General features: G+C 42.4%; 1 protein-coding gene across 2 annotated transcripts in view; it reads left to right on the forward strand.

The window, feature by feature from the left end:
• The first annotated feature begins 4352 nt into the window (after positions 1 to 4352).
• Positions 4353 to 24972, forward strand: part of dsg2.1 (desmoglein 2, tandem duplicate 1) — a 34638-nt gene continuing 14018 nt past the window's right edge. Inside the window, exons 1-7 of one of the 2 annotated variants that reach the window (XM_069522659.1) lie at positions 4353 to 4509; positions 9860 to 9982; positions 10546 to 10704; positions 10873 to 11014; positions 23810 to 23970; positions 24071 to 24205; positions 24527 to 24712. In XM_069522659.1, coding sequence (XP_069378760.1) covers positions 4465 to 4509; positions 9860 to 9982; positions 10546 to 10704; positions 10873 to 11014; positions 23810 to 23970; positions 24071 to 24205; positions 24527 to 24712 — 951 coding nt within the window. In that variant the 5' untranslated portion in view covers positions 4353 to 4464. The remainder of the gene's footprint in view (positions 4510 to 9859; positions 9983 to 10545; positions 10705 to 10872; positions 11015 to 23809; positions 23971 to 24070; positions 24206 to 24526; positions 24713 to 24972) is intronic. The other variant, XM_069522660.1, reaches the window with a different exon arrangement.

A 24972-nucleotide genomic window follows, 5' to 3' on the forward strand; every position in this document is an offset into this window, starting at 1 on the left:
AGATAGGATGGCAGCTGTAGGACCCATTGTGAAGGAGCACATGGAGAATGCTCAGAGAGATCAGAGTACCACTTATAATCAAGCAGCCCAACCCGGAGAATTCAAACCAGAAGACAGACTCCTAGTTCTGGTCCCCACTGTGGAATGTAAGTTCTTGGCTACTTGGTAGATTTCGTACGAAGTAATTGAAAAGGTTGGGGAAGTCAGTTGCAAAGTACGGCATCCGGGGAAGAGGAAAGGTGAGCAAATTTACCATATTAACCTCATAACGAAATGGTACGATCGAGAGGCATTGTTCATTTGTCTTCCCCCCAAGCAGTCAAAAAAACCTGTCCCCAGGATACAGTGCAGTTTGGTCCAGACTCGGTCTCTCCTCACCAACGTCAGCAACCAAAGGAGTGAGTGGAGGGTAATCTGGATGTATTTTCATTCCTCCCAGGCTTTCATGTTCCAACATGAAATATGCACCCTGCCGGGGAAAACGATGAACTAAAAGTCGTATCAGGTGCCAGAGGCCCACAAGAGACTGATTGATGAGGAGGTAAGGAAGATGTTGGAACTGAAGGTAAATGCAGAGTCCAAAAGTGTTTGAATTTGATGCATATCCCATGCCTTGTGTTGATGAGCTTATTGGGCAATGCATGATTCATAACCCTCCTTGATCTCACGAAGGGGTATTAGCAGGTTCCCTTGTCTGTAGGGTCAAAGGAGAAGATAGCCTTTGCTACCCCTGGAGGCCTTTTGCAGTACTGGATGATGCCCTTTGGTCTGTTTGGAGCTCCCGCCACATTCCAGCACGTGATGGATCAGGTACTGCAACCCCACCAAGTATATTCATCTGCCTATTTGGATGATGTTGTGATTCAGAGCCGAGGAAAGTCACTTACCTCATGTGCAGAAGGTCCTGGAGTCCCTCCGACAAGCAGGCTTGACAGCGAACCCCAAGAAATGTAAGCTGACATTCAGGGCAGGGCCTTGTCAAACCCCAGGAGGCAAAACTCTGTGCTATCCAGGACTGGCCAAAACCAATGATGAAGAAGCAGATGATATCCTTTTTGGGCCTTGCAAACTTTTACAGATGATTCATCCCTGTCTTTGCTATGGTAGCGGCCCCTCTCACAGAACTGACTACAAAGAAACACTCCTGGATAGTGACATGGAGCGTTTGGCAACCTGAAGAGGGCCCTAAGGTCAAAACTGGTCTGTACTGCCCCCGACTTCAGCAGGGAGTTTGTGGTCCAGGCAGATGCCTCAGAGGTGGATCTGTGCACGCTGCTAGCCTACATCAAGGTGAGGAACACCCAGTCCTCTATTTGAGTCGGAAACTGCTGCCTAAAGAGAAGAACTATTCAATGCAACTACATGGCATGAGTGGCCGCTTGTTACAGAAGCCCTGAACATTTATACCTCTTTTTAGTGTTGTATAGTGTTTTTAGTGTATTTTTGTTGCTGTTTTTTAGTCACACCCGGGATCAGCTGTTAGCCCTGAACCACACACCCCTTTGCTGCGACGAACAGCCGGCGATCCCCAAGGTGTTACGGAGGAGGAGAAGAGGATGCAGAGCGGGAGTGAAGCGCAGGGAGTGAAAAAGATGGTATAAACCATATTTACTGTCTGTAATCATGGGGAACATAAGATCTCTCCCCAACAAGATGGAAGAGCTCACGACGCTGACCTGGCTGCAGAGGGAGTACCGGGAATGCAGCCTCATGTGCTTCACTGAGACGTGGCTGAGTAAACTTTCTCCGGACTCACACATCACCCTGGACGGATTCCAACTAGTCTGGGTGGACAGGAAAGCAACGGAGTGCGGTAAAAAGAAGGGAGGGGGAATCGCTGTGTTTGTGAACAATAGATGGTGCCACCCGGGACACATCAGTGTGAAGGAGCAACTCTGCACCAGAGACTTGGAGCTGTTAGCGGTCAGCATGCGGCCATACTACCTCCCGAGGGAGTTCTCACGTTATTGCCGTGACTGTGTAAATCCCCCCCTCGGCGGTTGCTGCTGCAGCTACGGACCAGATCCACACTGTCATCTCGCCGCTTCAAAACCAGCACCCCCAATCCCTCCTCCTCATCCTCCGGTGACTTTAACCATGCCTCCCTGTCCTCTGCTCTCCCCACCTTCACCCAGTATGTGAAATGCCACACCAGAGACAATAAAAGTTTGGACCTAATGTATGCAAACATCAAGGATGCATATACGCTCAGATCACAACCTCATCCATCTGGTCACAGACTACACCCCTGTGGTGAACAAACAACCACCTGTGAAGAGGCTTGTGAAGGAGTGGTCTGAGGAGACCAGTGCCAGGCTCAGAGACTGCTTTGAAACAACAGACTGGGAAGCACTCTGCAGCCCCCACGGCAGTGACATTGACAGTATGACCCACTGCATCTCTGCCTACATTGATTTCTGTGTGGAGAAAACTGTGCTCTCCAAGTTGGTATGGTGTTTTACCAACAATAAACCCTGGGTGACCTCCGAAATAAAGGCCCTGCTGAATGAGAAGAAGAGGGTCTTCAGTTCGGGGGACAAGGAGGAGCTGCGCAGAGTCCAGAAGGAACTCCGACTGAAGATCAGGAAAGGGAAGGACAGCTACAGGAGGAAACTGGAGAAGCGGCTGGAGCAGAACAATGCCAGGGACGTCTGGAGAGGGCTGCAGAACATCGCAGGCCATGGAAAAGGCCCCCCCTTCACTCCTCAGACTGCCACCTTCAACACCTTCAACAACTGACTACCTCACCAACAGACCACAGTTTGTGAGGCTCCATCACTGTGTGTCTGACGTCCTCTTCACCCTCTACACATCAGACTTCACCCACAACACCACCCACTGCCACATCCAGAAGTTCTTCGGCCATTGTTGGATGTGTTTCTGAGGGGAACATTCTGGAATACAGGACAGTCATCAGGGACTTTGTCAGCTGGAGTGAGCTCAACCAGCTTCAGCTTAACACCAGCAAGACGAAGGAGATGATCGTAAACTTCCGGAGGAAAGCATCCCACTTCACACCGGTGAACATGCAGGGATCGGACATAGAGGTGGTGGAGAGCTACAAATTCCTGGGTGTTCACCTCAACAATAAACTGGACTTGACTGACAACACCCATGCTCTTTATAAGAAGGGCCAGAGTCGCCTCCACCTGCTGAGGAGACTGAGGTCCTTCGGAGTGTGCAGGGCTCTCCTCGGGACTTTCTATGACTCTGTGGTGGCCTCAGACATATTTTATGCTGTGGTCTGCTGGAGAGGGGGCAGCACGGACAGAGACAGGAGCAGGCTCAATAGACTTATTAGAAGGGCGAGCTCTATCCTGGACTGTCCTCTGGACTCCATAGAAGAAGTGGGGGAGAGAAGGATGTTAGCTAAGCTGACATCCATCATGGACGACACCTCTCACCCCCTACATGACACTGTGGGGTCCCTGAGCAGCTCCTTCAGCTGCCGACTGTTGCACCCACGGTGTAAGAAGGAGAGGTTCTGCAGGTCCTTCATCCCGACTGCTGTCAGGCTCTCCAACACCTGCACCACCTGATAATGTTGTAGTTTCCTGTTACTGTTCATGTTTCGACTCACTACTACTCACCATGGCTGTATTTTTATTTATCCGTATTTACATTTCTAATATTTTAATTATATACATTTACCACTTACAATGTCTAAGATCACTTACAATGTACAATATTATTTATATCATCATGGATACACTTATCTTACCATAGTACTTATATCATGGTCACTTTACATCGAAATATTTTCTTATTTCATTTTATTTCATTTATGCCTTGCAGTATTATTCATGTCATGGTCACTTACTTTTGCAGTATTATTTATATCATGGTCACTTACTTTTGCAATATTATTTATATCATGCTCACTTACTTTGGCAATATTATTTATATCATGGTCACTTACTTTTGCAATATAACTTATATTATGGTCACTGTACATTACAATACTTTTTATATCATGCCACTCTTTTATCCTTAGTACCCTTTTGCACATTGTCTGTTTGCAGGTCGATTGTTTTCTTTTTTATTGTGTAGGTTACAGAAATTTCTGTCTGGTTTTTTTTTGTGTTATTGCCTTTTCCATTTTTATTTCTGTAGTGTATACTACACTTTCTTTCTGCTGCTGTAACAAGTAAATTTCCCCGTTGTGGGATGAATAAAGTATATCTAAACTAAATTGCCAAGAATGCAGAAAAAACTTGAAACGGTGAAATAAAGCTAAATTTGCAATAATGCTTTACACAGGAAAAGAGCAGGTAGGTTATTTCCCTCCCTCCCTCTCTTTTAGGTTTTGTGTGTGTTTGTGTGTGAGTGAGACTGTGTATCTGCGTGGTGTAGCACTCTTCTTTCATAAGCCTCCTCCCCTCGCCACCATCTGTTCACAGTCAGACAGCAGCTCTCACCTGGACTCTTTTGGTTAACTGTGGATAGTTGGACTTTTTTCCAGTCATGATTACAGTTTCTTCACCGGTTTTTGCTCTGCTACTGTTTGTGGTGAGTGTTGAAGGAGTCTCCTGTTTCATTTACCTTATTTGTTTTCCCACGAATATGATTTGAACTGAGAGTTTAGAACTGTAAGTTGATTTTGTCTGGTGGTATATCGAGTCTCTGTGGAGTTGGGGGATATAAGTTGTCTGTGTTAAATTGTGTTAATGTTTCTAAATTAACACTCAGAAATGAACAACTTCACTTATTCTGGAGGTACATGGGCAGACATATTCAATTTAGCCATAGGACCAGAATTGATTTGCAAATGTTTGTTCTTCCTACTTGTTCTCATTGTTTCTGGATGTTTAATCATGATTTCTAATGTTTCAATGTCAGGCAGATCATAAACCTGTTCAAATAATAATCTTATGTCAAAAACTAAGTTTAGGGTTGTTTATCTTTTGCATCATAGGTCAATTATCTTCTTTATGTTGATCCTCACAAATATATGGCTGGTATGGCAGCACAGCCACCTGTACATGGCAAAATCGCCCATTCCAAAATTCTCAATTTAACGAAAAAATCAAGGTTCAAACCCCTGCCATGAATATTTTTCTTTAAATCATAAAATGTGAAAATCAAAGATCATATTACATAATCTCCATTTGTATATTAACTATATAATATAATAATGTTTCTGGATCACAAAAGTACACTTCTCAAAAACAGAAGCATTTATGGATTAAGATATTGTAATACATAATGCCATGGACCCAGTATTAACAATAGGTTATGATTTCTGAGTTCTGAATTCTAAGGGATACTTAGTTGAATTTTGTATGCAGATGAGAATTCATCTTCAGGTCTTATTAAGTTGTTCCACCTCCTTATATGACCAACCAGTTCTTCAGGAACTCAATGGATGATTCTAACCAGAACATGTTAGCACAGCAGCTTTGTAGCCCAAGGCCTTATTTCTGAGCTAAATTGGATCTCAGCCATGTTCTTCTCCCACTTTATTATATGACTTTCAATGATTCATCACTAAATAATGACTCAAGCAGCACCAACCATATTTTCTCAGATGAAGAGTGAAGACAAGCAGTATCTATCACGAGTGTCGACATTACATTCTTTGTGCTCAGCAGTTTTTAATTAATGTGGTTGTGAGTCATACTGAGGTCACTCCCTTTTCTCTTCTCTTCATAGCTCCTTTGTTGTTTTGGCATACCCATACATACATGTCCTAGGAGTGGTTGGGTGTGAACATAAGCAGCTAAACAGGACCAGACAGGTGGCTGTTTTCACACACACCCTTACAGTATCTGTTCTCATAGAATAGAAAAAAACATCTGCATCAGCCTCCCACCTGTAATAATAGGTTAAAATTACATTTTGATAGCTAACTCCCCACAGAAGTCCCTGTAAACTGTTCAGTACAAATAAAAACTGTTGTCCACTGAAAAAAGTGACACAGGTTGAAAAACATAATCTGCTCAGGTTAAAATTCTTTGATTTTTGCATTACTATCGAAAATAAAAATAGCAGAGTAGGAAGGCTGCTGCATGACAGCAAACCCTGCAGTCTACATCTTGAAGTATCCTTGGGCAAGATACTGAAACCTAAATTGCCTGTCAGAATGTGAATAATGTTTAATAGAAAAGCGTTGCTTATAGAATGGCTTTTTGAATGTGTGTGTTTGAAAGTGACTTATAGCACTTTGAGTGGTCGTTCGTTAATTCTAAAAAACGACATAGAAATGCAGTCCATACTGCTGACAAACACAGTTCAGTGTTGAAGTGCATGTAGGCTAATTTTGACTAGCCAATCTCAATTTAGCAGCTCATGCAACTCTGCTCTTGCTAATCATCTAGTCTAGGTTACACCTGTATTCTTTAACCATGCAGCAATCAACACATGAATAATTTATGGTCAGTATTTAGTGAGTAACAAGTCAGTACCACTGGGACTCTCCCCTGCAGCTTTGATAATAATTTTCAGCATGTAGTTCATAATAATTCAAATAATCATCAAACAATAAATATGAATCAAACTTTCAAAATCTCTAATGGTTGTTAGAGATTTTACTTAAAAATTCCAAATCCCTAGGACTTCCGGTTATGGAAGCTTAGGAAGCAGACGCATGGTGCCGTGCTCCGCTTAATAGCTTACTGAAATTGGCCTTCTGCCGATTTTTCACCAAGTCAACTCGACGATAACCGTGCTCTAATAAGTGGAAACACTGAAAACGAGACCATGCCACCGAAAAAGAACGTCGGAAACAAAGATGAGAATAACAAGCAAGTGCCGTCAACGAGTGCCAGCAGCAGCGACGGGCTAGCTGACCAGCCTCCACAGCACGCGCCTCAGTGGTTCATCTCTGAAATGGAGAAAGGAATAAATAGGATAGAGTCCATGATTGAGGGACGTTTAAACAGGCTTTCCGAAACAATGGAAAAGATCGTCAAAGACAACGAAGCTATTGGACACCGAGTAAAGAGCATCGAGGGGAAGCAATGTGAGTTTGAAGACGCGCTAGCCGCCATGCAGTGTGAGTTGGATGACTACAAAAAAACTACGGACGGCGAACTGAGTGACCTGAGGGAACAACTGGATGACCAAGAGAACCGAGCCCGTAGGAAGAACCTGAGGCTGGTCGGCTTTCCAGAAGGAGTGGAGGGGAAGGACACGGTAGCATTTATACGAGAATGGCTACCCAAGATGCTTGACTTAGAAGGGGAAATCTTTGAAGTGGAGCGTGCTCACAGGTCTCTGCTACAACGCCCAACAGACGGCGCCAGACCCCGCGCCATTGTGATCCGGCTGCTCCGCTTCTCTAACACGGTCAAGATCACCGAGGCAGCCCGAAACAAAAGTTTGCTACAATATGGCAACTCGGCCATAATGATATTCATAGATATGTCAACAGCCCTGTACAAGAAGAGGAAAGCCTTTGCACCTCTGAAAAAGAAACTCAAAGAAAAGAACATCACCTTTAGGCTGCTGCATCCAACCACTTTCATAATGGATCTGGAGGGGGGACGGCGCACCTTCACAACGCCTCAGGCTGCTGAAAATTATCTGAAGAGATACCACCCAGATGTGCTGCCATAAGTCTAACTTACTACAAGGTAAACTGGATTACGCATCTTGACCCTGTTCCGTGATCTACAAAGACTTATATCAGCAGCAGATGGACAGGACTGACTTCCGATGGCCGAAGAAACTTATTTCCCCTGCTGGTGCAATTTTACCGCCCAACAGTGCTTGAATGACACGGACCTGTTTGGCCAGAGGATTTTTGTTCTTGCTCCGACGCGGTGTCACTGTTCCCTGGAGTAACTGCATGTCTGCCGTTGGCATCGTTTTGGACTCGTAACCTGGCTGTCACTCTCCTTCTGGACACTGCTCAAACTTGTTCATCTTTATCGCGGACCCCAGATGTAAGTAGGTTACTAGGGGGGTGCATTTGTGTTTTAAACTATGTTTATAAAATGTTCCAAATCACCATATTAAGACAGACATGGTCTTACTTGTGTATACTGACGTTGTTTTGGGTAATTGTTATTATTTACATTGTTCCCTCACCTTAAATAGGCTAGTTGTAATTTTCTGGTGTGAACTTGGCTTAATGGCTAATAGATTACTTAATTTTTAAGGAGGTTAGGCACCATTTAATGACGCAGCAATATAGGTTTCAGCTGCGTTAAGAAAGCGTCAGGAAGATTAGGGTCCGCACTTCCTCAGTTGGGGAGGGAGTGGGGCAAGAGGGGTGTTTTCTTGTTTTTTGTTTTTTGTTTTTTTTTTGTTTTTGTTTTTTCGTTTAGTCTATGTTTGTTCTTTTTTCCTTTTACATCCTTACTCTGTACACAAGACATAGAAATGTATCCATTAGATAAAACAATAGCCTGGATTTATTGCCTGTTTCTGGACCTTACGTCACCTCATAGGAGAAATAGATATCTAGGGGGAAAAAATGACAGCGGTAGCTTTTAAGTATTTGACATGGAATACTAATGGCATCAATGATTTGTCAAAACGCAGAAAGGTACTTAACTTTCTTAAGAATCATAAAATAGATATAGCTCTACTACAGGAGACTCATCTAACCGATGCTGAGCATGTTAGACTAACACGCCAATGGCAAGGGCAGACCTTTTACTCCTCCTTCACAATCCAATCCCGAGGTGTCGCCACGTTGATAGGTAAAAATGTCCCTCTACAAGTAGATAATGTTGAAAAAGACAAACAGGGCAGATACTTGATACTTAAAGGCTCCCTATCAGGTGAACCCATCACGTTAGTTAATATATATGGCCCAAATTACGACTGCCCTCAATTTTTCCAAAGTTTATTTTTCACACTAACTTGTCATGCTAGTGAACTTTTCATAGGTGGTGATATGAATTTAGTCCTGGATCCATCCAAAGATCGGTCATCCTCTAACCCCAAAGCTCTGTCTCAAGCAGCGAAAACTCTCAAAAAAGAAATGGCTGATTTCAAACTTGTAGATGTCTGGAGAGATAAACACAAGTCAGTACGTGAGTGTTCCTTCTACTCACATGCTCATAAAAGCTACTCTAGAATTGATATTTTTCTTACTCATGCTGACAGATTTCACCTTATATCCTCATGTGAATATCTAGCTATGACTCACTCGGACCATGCTCCTCTCATGCTCCAGATGGCCCAAAAGAACGCTACTAGTAATTTCAGACTTTGGCGATTCCCCACACACCTACTTAACGATGTAGATTATGTTAAACTTATTAGTGATAGAATGGACAGTTTTATTAGCATTAATAAAGGGACTGCCTCACCAACAGCTGTTTGGGAATCCTTAAAAGCTTATGTGAGAGGTGAGACTATAAGCTATACATCATGGAAAAAAAAACAATACATGCTGAAAACCAAAACAGTTGAATCAGAGATTAGGAATCTTGAAAGGGAACATTCTCAGACTCATAGTGATACGACTTTAGATCTTTTAAACATCAAGAGGACTGAATATAATCTGCTAACCACTAGGGTGATCGAGAATGCTATTTGATGCCCTGTATCACTGTTGTTTGTTTGAAAAATTGAAATAAATAAATTGTTCAAAAAAAAAAAAAATTCCAAATCCCTGACAAATGAGAGCAGAATCTTTAGGGATTCACTCTACACTTGCTAAAATGCATTCTATTACATTGTTATATTTTTCTAACCATATGATAACATTTGACTTTTTTATATGTCATGGAACCTCAAGCTACTATGACATACCTCAGTAGTTCTTTTATTTTTTTGCATAATTTTTTTAAGCATTGAAACTGTTCTCAAATAATATTGGTAACATACTCTTCTGGAAAAACAATAATTTACTTAGTCAAATTGAAACCTATCCAATCTATTCAAAATTATCTGCTGGTTCTAGGTTGTTCCTGTGGTGAAGGCCAACTCTGGAGACAATCTATCAAGAAAAAGAAGAGAATGGATTCTCCCTCCAAAGCCTCTAAAAGAAAATGAAAACTACACTCATCTGGAATCTATAGCCAGGGTGAGTGGCTGATCTACAGTTCAATTTAACGCTATAACTCTGAAGCAGAAGATAACAAATGAAACAGTAGAATCGCAATGTCTTCACTGAGTGACACACAAATTCACTGGATGTTGCACGAGAGTTAGTCAGTTGGAGCCATTGTTTATTTACTTTTATTTGAACTATTCATTTATTTAGGTATTGATAAGCCCCAACTATGTATTTTAGTATGGAGAGCAGATTATAAAAGGTGTAATTATTTGTTAAGAATTATATTATTAAATTATATTATAGAAAATGCACTGCATAACAGTTCTTAATTTAGATTGAGAAGATGGCATTACCCTCAGCAATCTAAAAATGAAAACAGACATCAGTTCATCACCCTTTTTTCTTCAGGAAATTGTGTCAATACATTTTGGTGAACAAATACTAAATAACCATCACCAGCCATTAAAGAGAGAGGTAATGCAACAGCAAAGAATGGTCATTATTTGTTTACTTTTTCTTATTTAGTACTTCTTGAGCAATGAAGTGATCTGTTTTTCTGTTTTGTTGGTTTGTTCTGTTTCTTGTTTCAGATTCGATCGGATTTTGAGATATACGATAAAAACATTCGGTACTCCCTTGAGGGCATTGGTGCAAACCAACCTCCCTTCCACGTATTTGTTGTTGACCCTATAACTGGATTCATTCGTGTGACGAAAGTGCTTGACAGGGAGAACATTCATACATACAATGTGAGTGATCTGTGACTTTATTCTCTTTTTCTGTACTTTATGACTTTCATGTCACTTTTCCTGTGTTCAATTCAATATCTGTTTTTTATATGTAGTACCAAGATCTTTAGCAATATTATACATCAATGGCAAAGGTGATTATGTGTGTGATTATAACTTCTGTTTCAGCTGTCAGGTATTGCTAAATTCAGTGGTGGCGCCGAGGCAGAGAAAAGAATTGACATACGAATCAAGGTTGTAGATGAAAATGACAACGCTCCAGTGTTTGGAACCATTGAGAATGGGAAGGTGGATGAGCTCAGTCCTGCAGGTCAGTCTTCAGTCTTCTTCTTCTTTTGTGATTAGTTTAAAACTTTTAGAATTGTTCTCCTCAATCCCCACCTTTATCACAAGAATAGTGGTGCAGGAAGGGATGAATGACACGTCTGAGTGAACCAAAAACGATTTTAATCTCCTATTTAGTGTTTGACTGTGGGAAGTTTTTATTTATTTCTGGTCTCATTCCCACCTTGGTTGTGGAGCTGAGTGTTTTAGCCACATCCTCAGTCTGCACACCTAGCTTTGGTCTGCATGCAGTTTCCACAACATTTTATAGACAATTTTAACTTGGGATTGTGGCTTGGATTGGATTTTAGAAAAGACAGGAGGCTGAATTATGTTGGCTAATCCAACATGTGTTCCACTCCTCTTAGTGTGTAGCGTGTGTAACTGTTCACAATCACCAGCACACCTGTATGTGCTCAGATCACTCACTCCTCACTATTTATCTCTCCTTCTTCTATCCAGGCATATTTATGTTATATTAAGTTTATTTCATTTATCAACCAAACAAAACAATTTAAATGCAAACACAAAATATCAAATCTTAATTGAAAAGGAGCAGTAAGATGATTAATGTTATATAATCTGCCCCTCTTTCACAAGACATGAATTTACAGAGCAAATAATTGAATAAAAATTAAAATTAAAATAGTTGCACGCCAACACACCCCCTCGCATCCCTCTATTAGTTTCTAGGTTACACTTCATTTTATACCATTCATAGAAATCTCACAAAATAATTAACCTGAAAAAAATCTTAATTAACACATATTGTATTTCCTCAACATACTGGCTTTAAATGATTTTTTTTTATATATGTTTGTTTCAGATTATTTGGTTTCTTTGTTGAGATGGTTGCATAAACTGATTCCTTTCACTGTAATGCAACTTTCCATCAATTTGGTAATGAATCTCGTTTTTGAACAGCTCTGTTCCTTTTAATTTATAGTGGCTTTTTCTCTTGTTCATATCTTTTCTGGCTGTTGGTAGGCAAAGTTTTTTTTATGAGTTTTATACATTACTTGCAGAATGCTGTAATCTGCTAGTTCCTGAAATTCCAACAACTTGAGTGAATAATGGGTTTGATGGATCTCTATTTTGACTTCTACTGATGATTCTAATGGCTCTTTTGTGTTAAATGAAAATGAAATTAATTTATATTTTGCAAGCACTTCCCCAAAATTCAACACAGTCAGTCAGATTTGGAACAATCATTAAGTTATATAAAATGTATAATGCTTGATTACCTTATGTATCCTTTACTTTGTGTTACAGAGCTATTGTTTTAGATATTTTCACCTTTGTGTAATGTGATTTCCAGTTCAAATTCTCATCATGGCACCTAATTTCTTTTACTCTACAAATTTCAGTACCTTGCATAGTAATTGATACATCAATGTTTTCCCTTGGTTACTAAATATCATAAAGTTTGTTGTTCAAGATTTAATCCTACTTTATTAATATTAAACCTTTTTTTATGGTTTATTTTGTCTATTTCTTTTTCAACCACATCCAGCACCTGTGTTAAATTTTTCCAGCGTAAAATAAAGTAGTATCATCCCCAAATAAAATACACTTGAGCAGTTTGGAAACGTAAACCAAATCTAAATCATATACAAATTGAAAGCTTTTTGTCCAAGAACCAACCCCTGAAGTAACCCAAAATTAATATTATATTTCTACAAATCATGCATTAATAGCTCCCCCTACCTGTGTGGTAGTCAACATACACTACCAGTTACTAGTTCTAGCCACTCTTTTGTTCAGAGTTCTTTTAATATTAATGACCTCTCTAAACCTGGGTCTGTACACCCCAATATAAATGTATCATTTGAAAAAGAGACCTAATGGGGCTGTCAGAAATAAGATAATAAAAATAAAATAATCTGAAAATTAAATTCCTATAGAAGTGAGGGCCCACTTGATGATGTACATGCATTTTTATGTGATTTACATGATGGTGATCTCTCCTTTATACATCTCATATTTGATGCTGAAGTACCATTGGAATGTTTTCTGTCTCTTTATCTGGCAAACATGCACCAGTTAAGAGATTTAGGATTAAAAATAGATGTAACCCTTGGTTTAACAATAAATGTAATGGAACTATTAAACAAAGAAACATAGCCTAGGCATTCACTAGATCTTCTGGCAGATATTTGTAATGTTTTTAATAATCATTTTATCAAATCCAGCCCTCTGTTTGACCAACTCAATGGTGTGGATGAGACTCTAGAGGATGATGGGTTATTATATCCACAAGCATTTTCTTTCTTGCTCTTAGACCTATCAACTGCCTTGAAGTTCTTCATGCCCTATGCAATTCTAAATGCATGGAAAGCTCCCTGGGCACAGACCAGTTGGAAACCCTTTATTTTAAAGATCGCTGCACCCACTATTGCAGAGCAGTTGACACAATTTCAATTCAACTCCTCTGGCTCAATTCCAATCTGGAAATCCACCTTTGTGATATAAAGGAGAAGACACAATCCATCTGAACAACCTTAGACCTCCAAACTACCATGTCTCCAAGTTGTTGGAATCTTTTGGTAATGAACAGCCCACACTTTTTGTCTGGTGTTTTAAGCCCCCATCAATCTGGTGTTAGAACAGGCCATAGTGCTTCAAAGCAGCAACTATTGTTATTGCCTATGCTCTTGATAGCAGGAAACATTGAGCAGCATTGTTTATTGATTTATCTGAGGTATGAGACACTTTTAATCATTTTTGATGATGCATCATTTAAGTGGTTTGAGGACTACCTTACTGACCAAACACAGTGCGTAGATTACAAGATCAAGAAAAAATTACTTTTAGAGTATCACTCCCTGAATGGGGCTAAAATTTAATGTATTTGGCTGGATGAGAAATCCCGAGCTAGGACGGGCTCCGGAGAGCCGCACAGTATGGACCAATTTCGGGAGGAGAAGACCCAAGGAGATATATAACAAAATAAATCAGGCAGAGAGTGAAGAAGAGAGAAGAAGATAGAAGGTGCTGGTTTCTGGTGCCTGATGGGTGATCCCCCAGCAGTGTAGGCCTTTAGCAGCATAACTATGGATGACTATGGTTCAGGGTTGAACTAAAAGCTTTATCAAAAAGCAAGGTTTTAAGTCTAGCCTTAATGTAGAGACTGTGTCTGCCTCCCTCACTGAGAGTGGGAGCTGGTTCCAAAGGAGAGGAGCTTGGTAACTAAAAGTTCTACCACTCATTCTACTCTTAGTAACTCTAGGCATTACAAGGAGTCCAGAGTTTAGGGAGCGAAGTGGTCTGTGTATGATGAGTATTCATCATTAACACTAACAAAGTGGAATCTATTTGATAAATAAGAACTTAACCAGCTTAATGCTGTCCCTCCAATCCCAACCTCTTGCTCTAATCTTTGAAGGAGAATGTTATGGTCAATGGTGTCGAATGCAGCACTGAGATCTAACATGACCAGCATGGAGACAAGACCCTGGTCAGGGGCTAGGAGAAAATCATTTGAAACTTTTAAAAGTGCTGACTCTGTACTATGGTGCATTCTAAATCCAGACTGATAGGCCTCCTGCAGGTCATTTCTCTGGAGGTGATCGAGCAGTGTCAGGTTTGGAGGTGTGTGGGGAGGAGATGAACGCGGTAGGAAAAAAGGGAAGGGAAGGACCAAAACGCAAAAACTAAACATGGTTTAACAAAAAGTGTCTTTTATTTAAAAAAGGTAAAAGTAACAAAATAAATATTCACTAAACAAAAGACGCACTCAAAAAACAGGAGTGGAACAAGTACGGACAGGAAACTACTTACGTATGGGGAAACGTGTTGAGAGGTGACGGGACACATGAACATGACTAGATTAGATGACGAACAGGACATGACAAGAATTGACGTACCAACAATCACATGGGGGAACACAAAGACTTAAATACACACTTGAACTGATGAGTAACTGGGGACAGGTGGCACAAGTCAAACAGGTGAACCTGATGAGGGCAGGAAGTCATAGGGTGAAAACACTTATCAACTTATCAACGAGAACAAAATACAATAACCAAGACAGGGATGAACACAGGAGAGGCACAGGGTGAAACATAGTGAGGGAGAAGGTGGGGAACACAGGAGAGGGGCACAGAGAACAACACAGGAGAATCACAGGGTGGAGCAGAGAGGAAGGCAGAAGGGAACATGAGAGGAACACAGGAGGGAACATGAGAGGAACGTAATAAAATACATAACCGTGACAGAATACAATACCAGTGACAGAAAACACCATAACCATGACCAAATAAAACCATAACCATGACAGAACCTCCCCCTCAAGGACCGGATTCCAGACGGTCCATACCTGAATTTAAAGGAGGACTAAACATGAAACTGAGAGGGGTGGGAGGAGGGTGGGAATCTGGAACAGAGCACGGGGGCTCGACCCGGAGGCCAGTCAAAGTCAGAGCCCGGGGGCTCGGGTGGGTGGCCCGGGGGCCGGTGGGAAACAGTACTCAGGGGTTCAGGGAAAGTCAGTTGCTTTTGCAGTCCAATCAAAGGGAGTTCAGGGGAAGATAGCAACTGACATTGCTGCTGTGACACATGAGGCTCTGGAGCAGATGGCAGCTTATGCTGCTGCTGAGACACAGGAGACTCTGGAGAAGATAGAAGCTCCCGCTGTGGTCGACACTCAGGAGGAGATGACCGATGACGCTGCCGTCGCTGTACCTGAGGAGAAGACAGCTGCTGTCGCGGCACCGGAGAAGACGACAGCGACCGCCGCCCCAGCTGCCCAGGCGCCAGCCAAACCCTCGACCGTGGGACAGGAACAGGAACTGAAGCGGAGCCAGGCGAGACCCGCATCCGTGGAGCAGGAACAGGAACTGAAGCGGAGCCAGACGAGACCCGCAACCGTGGAACAGGGACAGGAACTGAAGAGCCGCCCGCCGAAACCCCCAGCTGAGGGACAGGAACTGGCGAGACGACTGCTCGAACCCCCGACCGTGGAGCAGGAACTGGAGAGCCACTCGCCGTAACCCTCAGCCGAGGGGCAGGAACTGGCGAGACGACTGCTTGAACCCCTGACCGTGGGGCAGGAACAGGAACTGGAGAGCCAACTGCCGAAACCCCCAGCCAAGGGGCAGGAACTGGCAAGACGACTGCTTGAACCCCCGACCATGGGGCAGGGATTGGAACCGGAGAGCCGCCCGCCGAAACCCCCAACCGAGGGGCAGGAACTGGCGAGACGACTGCTTGAACCCCTGACCAAGGGGCAGGGACAGGAACTGGAGCAGAGCCTGACAGGACCCGCAACCGAGGGGCAGGAACAGGCACTGGAGAGCCGCCCGCCGAAACCCCTAGCCGAGGGGCAAGAATTGGCGAGACGACTGCTTGAACCCCTGACCGTGGGGCAGGAACGTGGGTAGCATCTGCCAGTATCCCGATGCCGGACCGTGAGTGACGTCAGCCGGGACCCCCGACGCTGGAACGTGGGTAGCATCTGTCGGGATCCCCGACGCTGGAACGTGAGTGACGTCATCTGGTTGGTTCGTACTGTCAGGTTTGGAGGTGCGTGGGGAGGACACGAACATGGTAGGAAAAAAGGTGACAGAAAACACCATAACAATGACCAAATAAAACCATAACTGTGACAAGCAGCTGATTTACAACGGCTCTTTCTAAAAGTTTAGAAGTAAATGGGAGGTTTGATATAGGTCTGTAATTTGCTAAGATGCCTGCATCTAAGCTAGGCTTCTTTAGCAGAGGCTTAATTACTGCTAGTTTAAAAGCCTGTGGTACATAGCCAGTTAATAAAGAGCTATTGATAAGATTCAATACAGTGCTGCCGACTTCTAAGAAAGCCTCTTTAAAGAGCTGAGTAGGGATGGGGTCCAGCAATCAGGTTGAAGTTTTAAAGGATGAGACTAAAGAAGATAGCTGTGAAAGGGTTATCTGGGAGAACTGATCTAACTGTGAGTCTAGGTCTACACTTTTATCATAGTTGACAGTTTGTGACCGAGTTTTTGGGGAGTAAAGGTGAATTTTCTCTGATAGTTTCAATTTTATTAGTGAAGAAGTGAATAAAATCATTACTGCTCAATGACAATGGGATTTTGGGTTCAATAGATCTGTGGCTCTTGGTCAGCCTGACTACAGTGCTGAAGAGAAACCTGGGGTGGTTCTTATTGTCCTCTATTAGTCTAGAGTAATATGAGGTTCTGGCATGTTGAAGAGCTTTTTTATACACTTCAAGGCTACTCCTCCAGAAAGTAAAATTAACTTCAGAACTGGCGGAGCGCCATTTCCTCTGTAACCTCTGTGTTGCCTGTTTTAGGGCTTGAGTTTCAGAAGTAAATCACGGAGTGAACCTCCTCTGATGAATTATCTTCTTTTTCAGAGGAGCAATACTATCAAGGACAGTTTGAAGTCCTGAGGTTGCATTATCCACTAAGTTATCGAGTTCTGCAGGAGCGAGGTTGAAAAGATTATCATGTGTTTCATTTACGCATGGCTGCAGAATAGAGGGAATTATCTCCTTGAATTTATCAATTTTGTTATTGGACAGTAACCGACTATGGGAGAATTTTTGACTCGCCTGAGTGCAGTTGCTAGTCATAAATTCAAATGAGAGAAGGAAATGATCTGATAATAAAGGGTTGGAATCACACACTACTAGATTCTCAACATCAATGCCATGTGTCAGTATAAGGTCTAAGGTGTGGTTTAAGTTATGAGTTGGTTTATCTACGTGCTGACTGAAAACAAATGAATCTATTAGAGAGTTAAACACACCTCTAAGGCTATCATTTGCTTCATCAACATGAATGTTAAAGTCACCCATGATGATGTTTTTATCTGCACTAAGGACTAGTTCTGACAGAAATTCTGCAAATGCATCTGGAAACTCTGTATAAGCAGCGGGTGGGCGATAAAGGATGGTTAAATAAACAGGTTTATGTTGTTTAAGGGTTGGGTGGGAAAGACAAAGGGTGAGGCTTTCAAACGATGTAAAATGTTCTTTAACACAAGGGGTGATTGTAAGGTGAGAGTTATATATTGCTGCTACCCCTCCACCTCTACCTGTACTTCGGGGAATATGTGTATTACTGTGGGTTGGAGGTGTAGCTTCATTAAGGATCACAAATTCGTCCTGTTGGAGCCAGGATTCTGTTATACAGAATAAATCGAATTTGTGATCACTAATCAGGTCATTGATCAGTAGAGATTTGGACCTGAGTGATCTGATGTTTAGTAAGCCACATTTAATTTGAATATGTTTAGATTGGCATGGGTTGTCTTGATTTTTACTAGGTTACTGTGGACTGCTCCTCTCCTTCCTATCTGTCTAATGGGGACATTATGAGTTTTGGGGGTAGACACACTCTTTATCATAGATGTAGGTGACTGATCCAGAAGCGCAGATCCTCATCCAAATCCTCATCCTGATATGTGATGGCAAAATAATCCTACCCAGCTTCATTATGTATAGAGCAAAAATCTTGGATTTGTATCTGCAAGGAAGTATAATTTTAAAATAGTTTTCATCATAAAAGACCTATAGGAGCAAACAAAATAAAGTTTACAGCCAATTGTGATTATCCTACCGTAAGCGTGGCACCATTAAATGGTGTGCTTTTGGGCATTCAATTAATCTGGCTATCAGAAAAAATATTAAATATTAATATTTAAAATATTGATATTAAATAATAACTTTAATTGATAAAAGCTAAATTGGGGCACCACCCTTCAAAGGAAGGGAAAAGATTTATCTATTAAGTGTCATGAAGTTGAAATTTGGAACTCTGATTAATAATTAAATTAATAACTATAAGCAAATTTACCACATCAATAGCTAGCAAAGATGAAGGATATGGAGTTCTTGACAGTGTAGAGATTGGCAGAATCAGAATCAGAATCACTTTTATTGCCAGGTATGTGAACACACACGAGGAATTTGACTCTGGTTTTACTTTACTCTCTTAGTACAAACAGTTGAAAAAAACAAACCAACATAGAGATAAACAAGAACAAAGACAAAAAAGAAAAGCCATGTACATGTACAAAAAAGCTAAATAGTTGGTGCAATGGTGCATAGTGCATGGATGAAATAAGAAATATACATATACAGTGTGCACAGTATATTAGTATGTACAGATATTTTACAGGTGATGTTACTGATATTTGAGTCCGGTTTTAGCTGTTCGACACAGAGACAGCCTGAGGGGAAAAAACTGTTCTTATATCGGGATGTTTTGGCGTACAGTGATCTGTAGCGCCTTCCGGAGGGGAGAAGTTTAAAAAGTTTGTATCCAGTGTGTGATGGGTCTGCAGAAGTGTTACCTGCCTGTTTCCTGACTCTGGACAGGTACAGGTCCTGGATGGAGGGCAGGCTGACACCAATAATTTTCTCTGCAGACCTTATTGTCCGTTGCAGTCTGTTCTTTTCCTGTTTTGTGGCCGATCCAAACCAAACAGTGATTGAGGAGCAGTGAACAGACTGAATGATGGCAGAGTAGAATTGTGACAGCAGCTCCTTAGACAGGTTGAGCTTCCTGAGCTGGCGCAGGAAGTATAACCTCTGCTGGGCCTTTTTGATGATGGTGACTGTGTTGGTCTCCCACTTCAGGTCCTGGGAGATGGTGGAGCCCAGAAACTTGAAGGTTTCAACAGCAGTCACAGAGTTGTTGGTGATGGTGATGGGCGGCAGAGTGGGGGGGCGTCTCCTAAAGTCCACTGTCATCTCCACAGTTTTGAGCGTGTTCAGCTCCAGATTGTTCTGACCACACCAGCAGACCAGCCGTTCAACCTCCAGTCTGTGAGCAGACTTGTCACCGTCCTGGATAAGGCTGATGAACGTTGTGTCGTCTGCAAATTTCAGGAGTTTAACAGACAGGTCTTTAGAGGTGCAGTTGTTGGTGTAAAGGGAGAAGAGCAGTGGGGAGAGCACACACCCCTGGGGGGCGCCAGTGCTGATAGTCCGGCTGCTGGATGTGATGCTCCCCAACCTCACCTGCTGCTTCCTGTCAGTCAGGAAGTTTGTAATCCACTGAATGTAGTGCAGTCCCATGGTGACAGCATCATCCGCTGGCCTGTTTGCCCGGTAAGCAAACTGCAGGGGGTCCAGCAGGGGGTCTGTGATGTCCTTCAGGTGCGACAATATCAGTCTCTCGAAGGACTTCATAACTACAGACGTGAGGGTGACAGGCCTGAAGTCATTCAGTCTTGTGATGGTGGGTTTCTTGGGGACCGCGATTATTGTGGAGAGTTTGAAGCATGAAGGGACGGCGCACAGCTCTAGGGATCTGTTGAAGGTCTGGGTGAAGATGGGGGCCAGCTGGTCAGCACAGACCTTCAGACAGGATATTCTGTGGAAAAGCAGACAAACGTCCTCTTCACAGATCTTGAGTGCTGGTGGGGGGTCAGAGGGGAGAGGTGGCAGGAGGGGTGTGGATGGGTCTTGAATATCTGAGGGGGGGAGAGGTGTGAATGAGTCGAATCTGCAGTAAAACACATTCAGCTCGTCAGCCAGTTGATTGTTCACTGCAGTGTTGATCTTTTCAGCGTAGCTCCTCTTAGTTGCTTTCACCTTGGTCGTCAGTGTGTTTCTGGCCTGGTTGTACAGGACTCTGTCCCATCTTCTGTAGGCCTCCTCCTTGACCTGACGGAGCTGCCTGAGTTTTGCAGTGAACCAGGGTTTGTTGTTGTTATATGTGCAGAAGGTCTTGGTAGGCACACACATGTCCTCACAAAAAGTGATTACTGATGTCACGGTATCAGTCAGTTCATGCAGGTCTGAGGCTGCAGCCTCAACAACACTCCAATCAGTGCAGTCAAAGCAGGCTTGTAATTCCAGAATGGCATCGTCGGTCCATCTCCTCACTGTCTTGACCATAGACTTAGCACATTTCAGCTTCTGCCTGTAGGTCGGGATAAGATGAACCATGCAGTGATCAGAAAGTCCCAAGGCTGCACGGGGGACAGAGTGGTATGAGTCCTTTAAAACAGTGTAACAATGGTCCAGAGTGTTTGTGTCTCTGGTGGGACACTTAATGTGCTGTTTATATTTAGGCAGTTCATGGCTGAGCTTTGCTCTGTTCAAATCCCCCAAAACAATGAGCAGAGAGTCCGGGTGTTTTTTCTCCACGTTGTTTATCTGGTCGGCCAGGTGTAGTAACGCCTCAGTTACACAGGCCTGAGGAGGGATGTAGACTCCGATCAGAATAAAACTCCCGCGGTGAAAAAAAGGTTTACAGTTAATGAATAATGTCTCCGGGTGAGGACTGCATGATTTGTTTAGAACCGTGACATCAGTACAACATCCTTTGTTAATGTAAAAGCAGATTCCGCCTCCCCTAGTTTTCCCTGTGAATTCACACTTATGCAACATTAATGAAGACATGTTTTAAAGAAAAACATTTATTATGAAAATAATAAACGTATAAACACACAAACTGACAAAAGGTGTACTTACTATATACAGATGTGCAGATGTGTATGTGAGTATGTGTGTGTGTGTGTGTGTGTGTGGGTGTGTGTGTGTGTGAGTGAATGAGATTCAAAATGCGGCTGGCCACCATGAAGACAAAAGGCCCCCTGGAGTGGTGGGAGCATGTGGCTGAGATTAGATTAGATAAGATGAACTTTATTGATCCCATTTGGGAAATTGTTGTGTCACGGCAGCAGGGCAACATCCACAAAGAGTAAGATGCAGTATTTGTTTGACATGACTAAAATAATAGATATAACTATATGTGGTAAAATTAGTATGAATTTAATATGAGCAAAATAAATAATTAATTGACAGTTATTGCAGCAGTAATTACTATTACATACTATCAGAGGTGGGAATTGTACAGTCTTATTGCTTTCGGCAGGAAAGACTGTATCTGTCAGCAGCGGAGCTGAACCAGTCTGTTGGAGAAAGCAGTCTGCTGTCTGTCCACCAGGTGGTGGAGAGGGTGCTCTTGATTATCTATGATGAATAAAAGCTTATTCAGCGCCCTCCTCTCCACCACCACAAAAGGCTCCAGGCCACCTCCTGACTGTCTGCTTTTCACCTAGAACCCAATTATTTCCCTCATTCCTGACCACACATCCCTTAATTTGTTCTGCTGGAGTTTGGCCTCCAGTTTCCTCCTGTAGGAGTCTTTGCACTCCCTCAGCTTTCCCCTCAGGTCTTGATGTATGACCGTCTGTTCTTGTCTATCCCCAGACCTGAAGGCTTTCTTCTTCTTGTTGAACGCTTTCAGTTCAGTGGTGATCCAACGCTTGTTATTCGGAAAGCAGCGTACAGTCTGGGCTGGCAATGTGGTTTGTTCACAGAATTGTATTTATTCTGTTATGCTGTCTGACATGCTGTTAATGTGCCCATGTGGCTCACAGAGCACATCCCAGTCAGTGGACTCAAAGCAGTCCTGCAGTGCCTCATTGGCCTCCTGAGTCCACCTCCTCACAGTCCTTGTGGATGCAGGCTGTCGCTGGACAAGAGGGACATATTTCGGTGTCAGCAATACCAGGTTGTGGTCTGATCTGCCAAGTGGGGGGAGGGCAGTGGCACTGTATCCATCCGGAACATTTGCATACAGAAGGTCCAGTGTTTTACTCTCTCTTGTGGGTCAGTTAACATACTGGCGGAATGAAGGTAAAGTTTGTCCAGTGTGGCATGATTGCAGTCACCAGTGATGGCTATAAAAGCATTGGGATACTGCCAGTGATGGCTATAAAAGCATTACATGTATGTGTTAAGTTTGGGGAGCTGAGTGTGTGAGGTGTTGGTGCCAGGTTTAAGAAAGTAGTTAGATGCATTCAAAGAGAGTGAACAGCATAACAGACCTAACATTAGCTTTCAAATAATTACCAAATATCACAACAACACAAGTCAAACTTATAAACATCATGTGACATAGAAATAGAATTAACATTCCTTTGCTTAGCCTAATAATAATAATAAAGCCCAGTTGTTCTACCCGTCCATGAAAAAGAGGAAAAGTTCCTTTTTGGATGTGCTGTTTGAAGTCCAGTGAAGTGGTCTTGTTAGTTTCTGGCTCCTGTTGTGCATCTGTTGGTCAGACCTTGTGTTGTGGCCAATTGTGCTGAAGTCCTTAGGCAGGCTCTTGTGTTGCTGCCTTTGGAAGATTTTAGCAGTCTGCTCCAGGCAGGCCTGCTTGAGGTTGTAGAGCTTGGGTAGGGAGGAAGTCTCCCTTGCTGGGAGAGCAGGAGCTGTACCTACTCCTCCGGGAGAGGTCAGTAGGAAAAAGAGAGAGGAGAGGGGAAACTTAGTATTTATTGGCCTTGTGACCTCATGGGTCATGGGGCACACAGGGACCAATAGTGGTTGAGAGTTGTCTCCAGGAGCAGTTTTAACACCTATGTGTGAAGATGAAGCACCCTGGGAGACTGAGTTCTGGAAGCTCTCTGTCTTCAAAGGAGATATGCAGTCAGGCTTTTGGCTACACATGAAGGCTCAACTATGGTTCACAAATACCAGGTCCCAACACATTAATATTATGTTATCTGCTGGTTCTCGTCTCTAGCCTTAACATCCTGAAAATGTCTCCATGTAAGAATGACATACATAAGGAATACATAGCTGTTATTTTGAGTAAATTAGAGGCTCTGAAATGAAGGTGTGCATTTCCTAGACATTGCTTGGTCTTCTATCATGTGGAGCTGGGCAATAGTAAATGCTTATAATTAAGGAGAAAGATAATAATTGCACTACGATCTTTGAGTACAGCCATTGTCGGAAATTATTTTGAAAGCAGTAGGCTCTACCTGCATTCACTGTTCAGTTTAATGACTGTTTCACTTAATCTTGTTTTTGCAGGGACTTCAGTAATGGCAATCACTGCAACTGATGCTGATGAACCGGGGAATGAAAACTCTCAGATTGCCTACAGCATCATAGATCAGAATCCACCCAGTAACATGTTTTACATTACCAATGATGGGACCATCTTTGTTAACAAGCCTTACCTGGATCGAGAGGTGCTGTATCAACAAAAGCAAAGTGTCTCCTTAATTTTTAACATAGCCTGACTCTGACTTCAACTAGATTTGATCATTTTGTTATGATTTCTAATTTCAGAAAGTGGATCATTACACTCTGACAGTGAAGGGTCAAGACCGAAATGGCGAATCAGGGGGAAATAGTGCAACTAGCACTGTTACCATTAATGTGCGAGACGTGAATGACAATCTTCCAACTCTGAAAAAAGAGGAGGTAATTTTCTTTCTCACAGTCTTCAATACAAGCATGTTCTTAGATAGATAGATAGATAGAGTACTTTATTCATCCCTGGAGGGAAATTAAGGTGTCATAGCAGCTTGTGTATCGGAACACAACAAAACACAATGCAATAGAACAAAACAAAACAAAACATTTAGGTAAAAAGAACAGAAACAGAAACACTTGGTGGTTTCCATAGCTTTAAGTGTTAATGAGAAAAAGAAAAGAGTACATTGAGAAATGGATGTGCTTATGGATGACTATTCAACTTGGAAATTAGCCCTGTTATTTTCATTTCATCTGTCTTACTTGCAGTATGAGGGCAGCATTATGGAGAACACAGAAGGCGTGGAGGTGATGAGAATCAAAACAGAGGACCTAGACCTGGAAGGCACAGACAATTGGGAAGCTGTGTTTGATCTTGTTAAAGGCAATGAGGCTGGATACTTCAGCATTAGAACGGACCCCAACACCAATGAAGGCATCCTAATGCTTGACAAGGTAGGTTTTATTTATTTTATTACAGCATACGTTGAGCTAGCAAGCACATCCTTGGCTCCTGCAGTCTGTGTGCCACGTTCTTCAGCTCATGTCACGAGTCCACTTGCTTAAGTGTTAGGCAAGACTGAACTGCACATCATTCACTGTGTGAAATATGTGTGAAAAGGGAGGCATTGTGTGAACCTATGTTTATGGATGAATTTTACTTTCTAAGACTGGAACAGTAATGAATAAAAACAGACTATTTAAGTTTTTAGAGC

Source organism: Paralichthys olivaceus, chromosome 3, assembly GCF_024713975.1.
Source record: "Paralichthys olivaceus isolate ysfri-2021 chromosome 3, ASM2471397v2, whole genome shotgun sequence".
NCBI classification, from domain to species: domain Eukaryota; kingdom Metazoa; phylum Chordata; class Actinopteri; order Pleuronectiformes; family Paralichthyidae; genus Paralichthys; species Paralichthys olivaceus.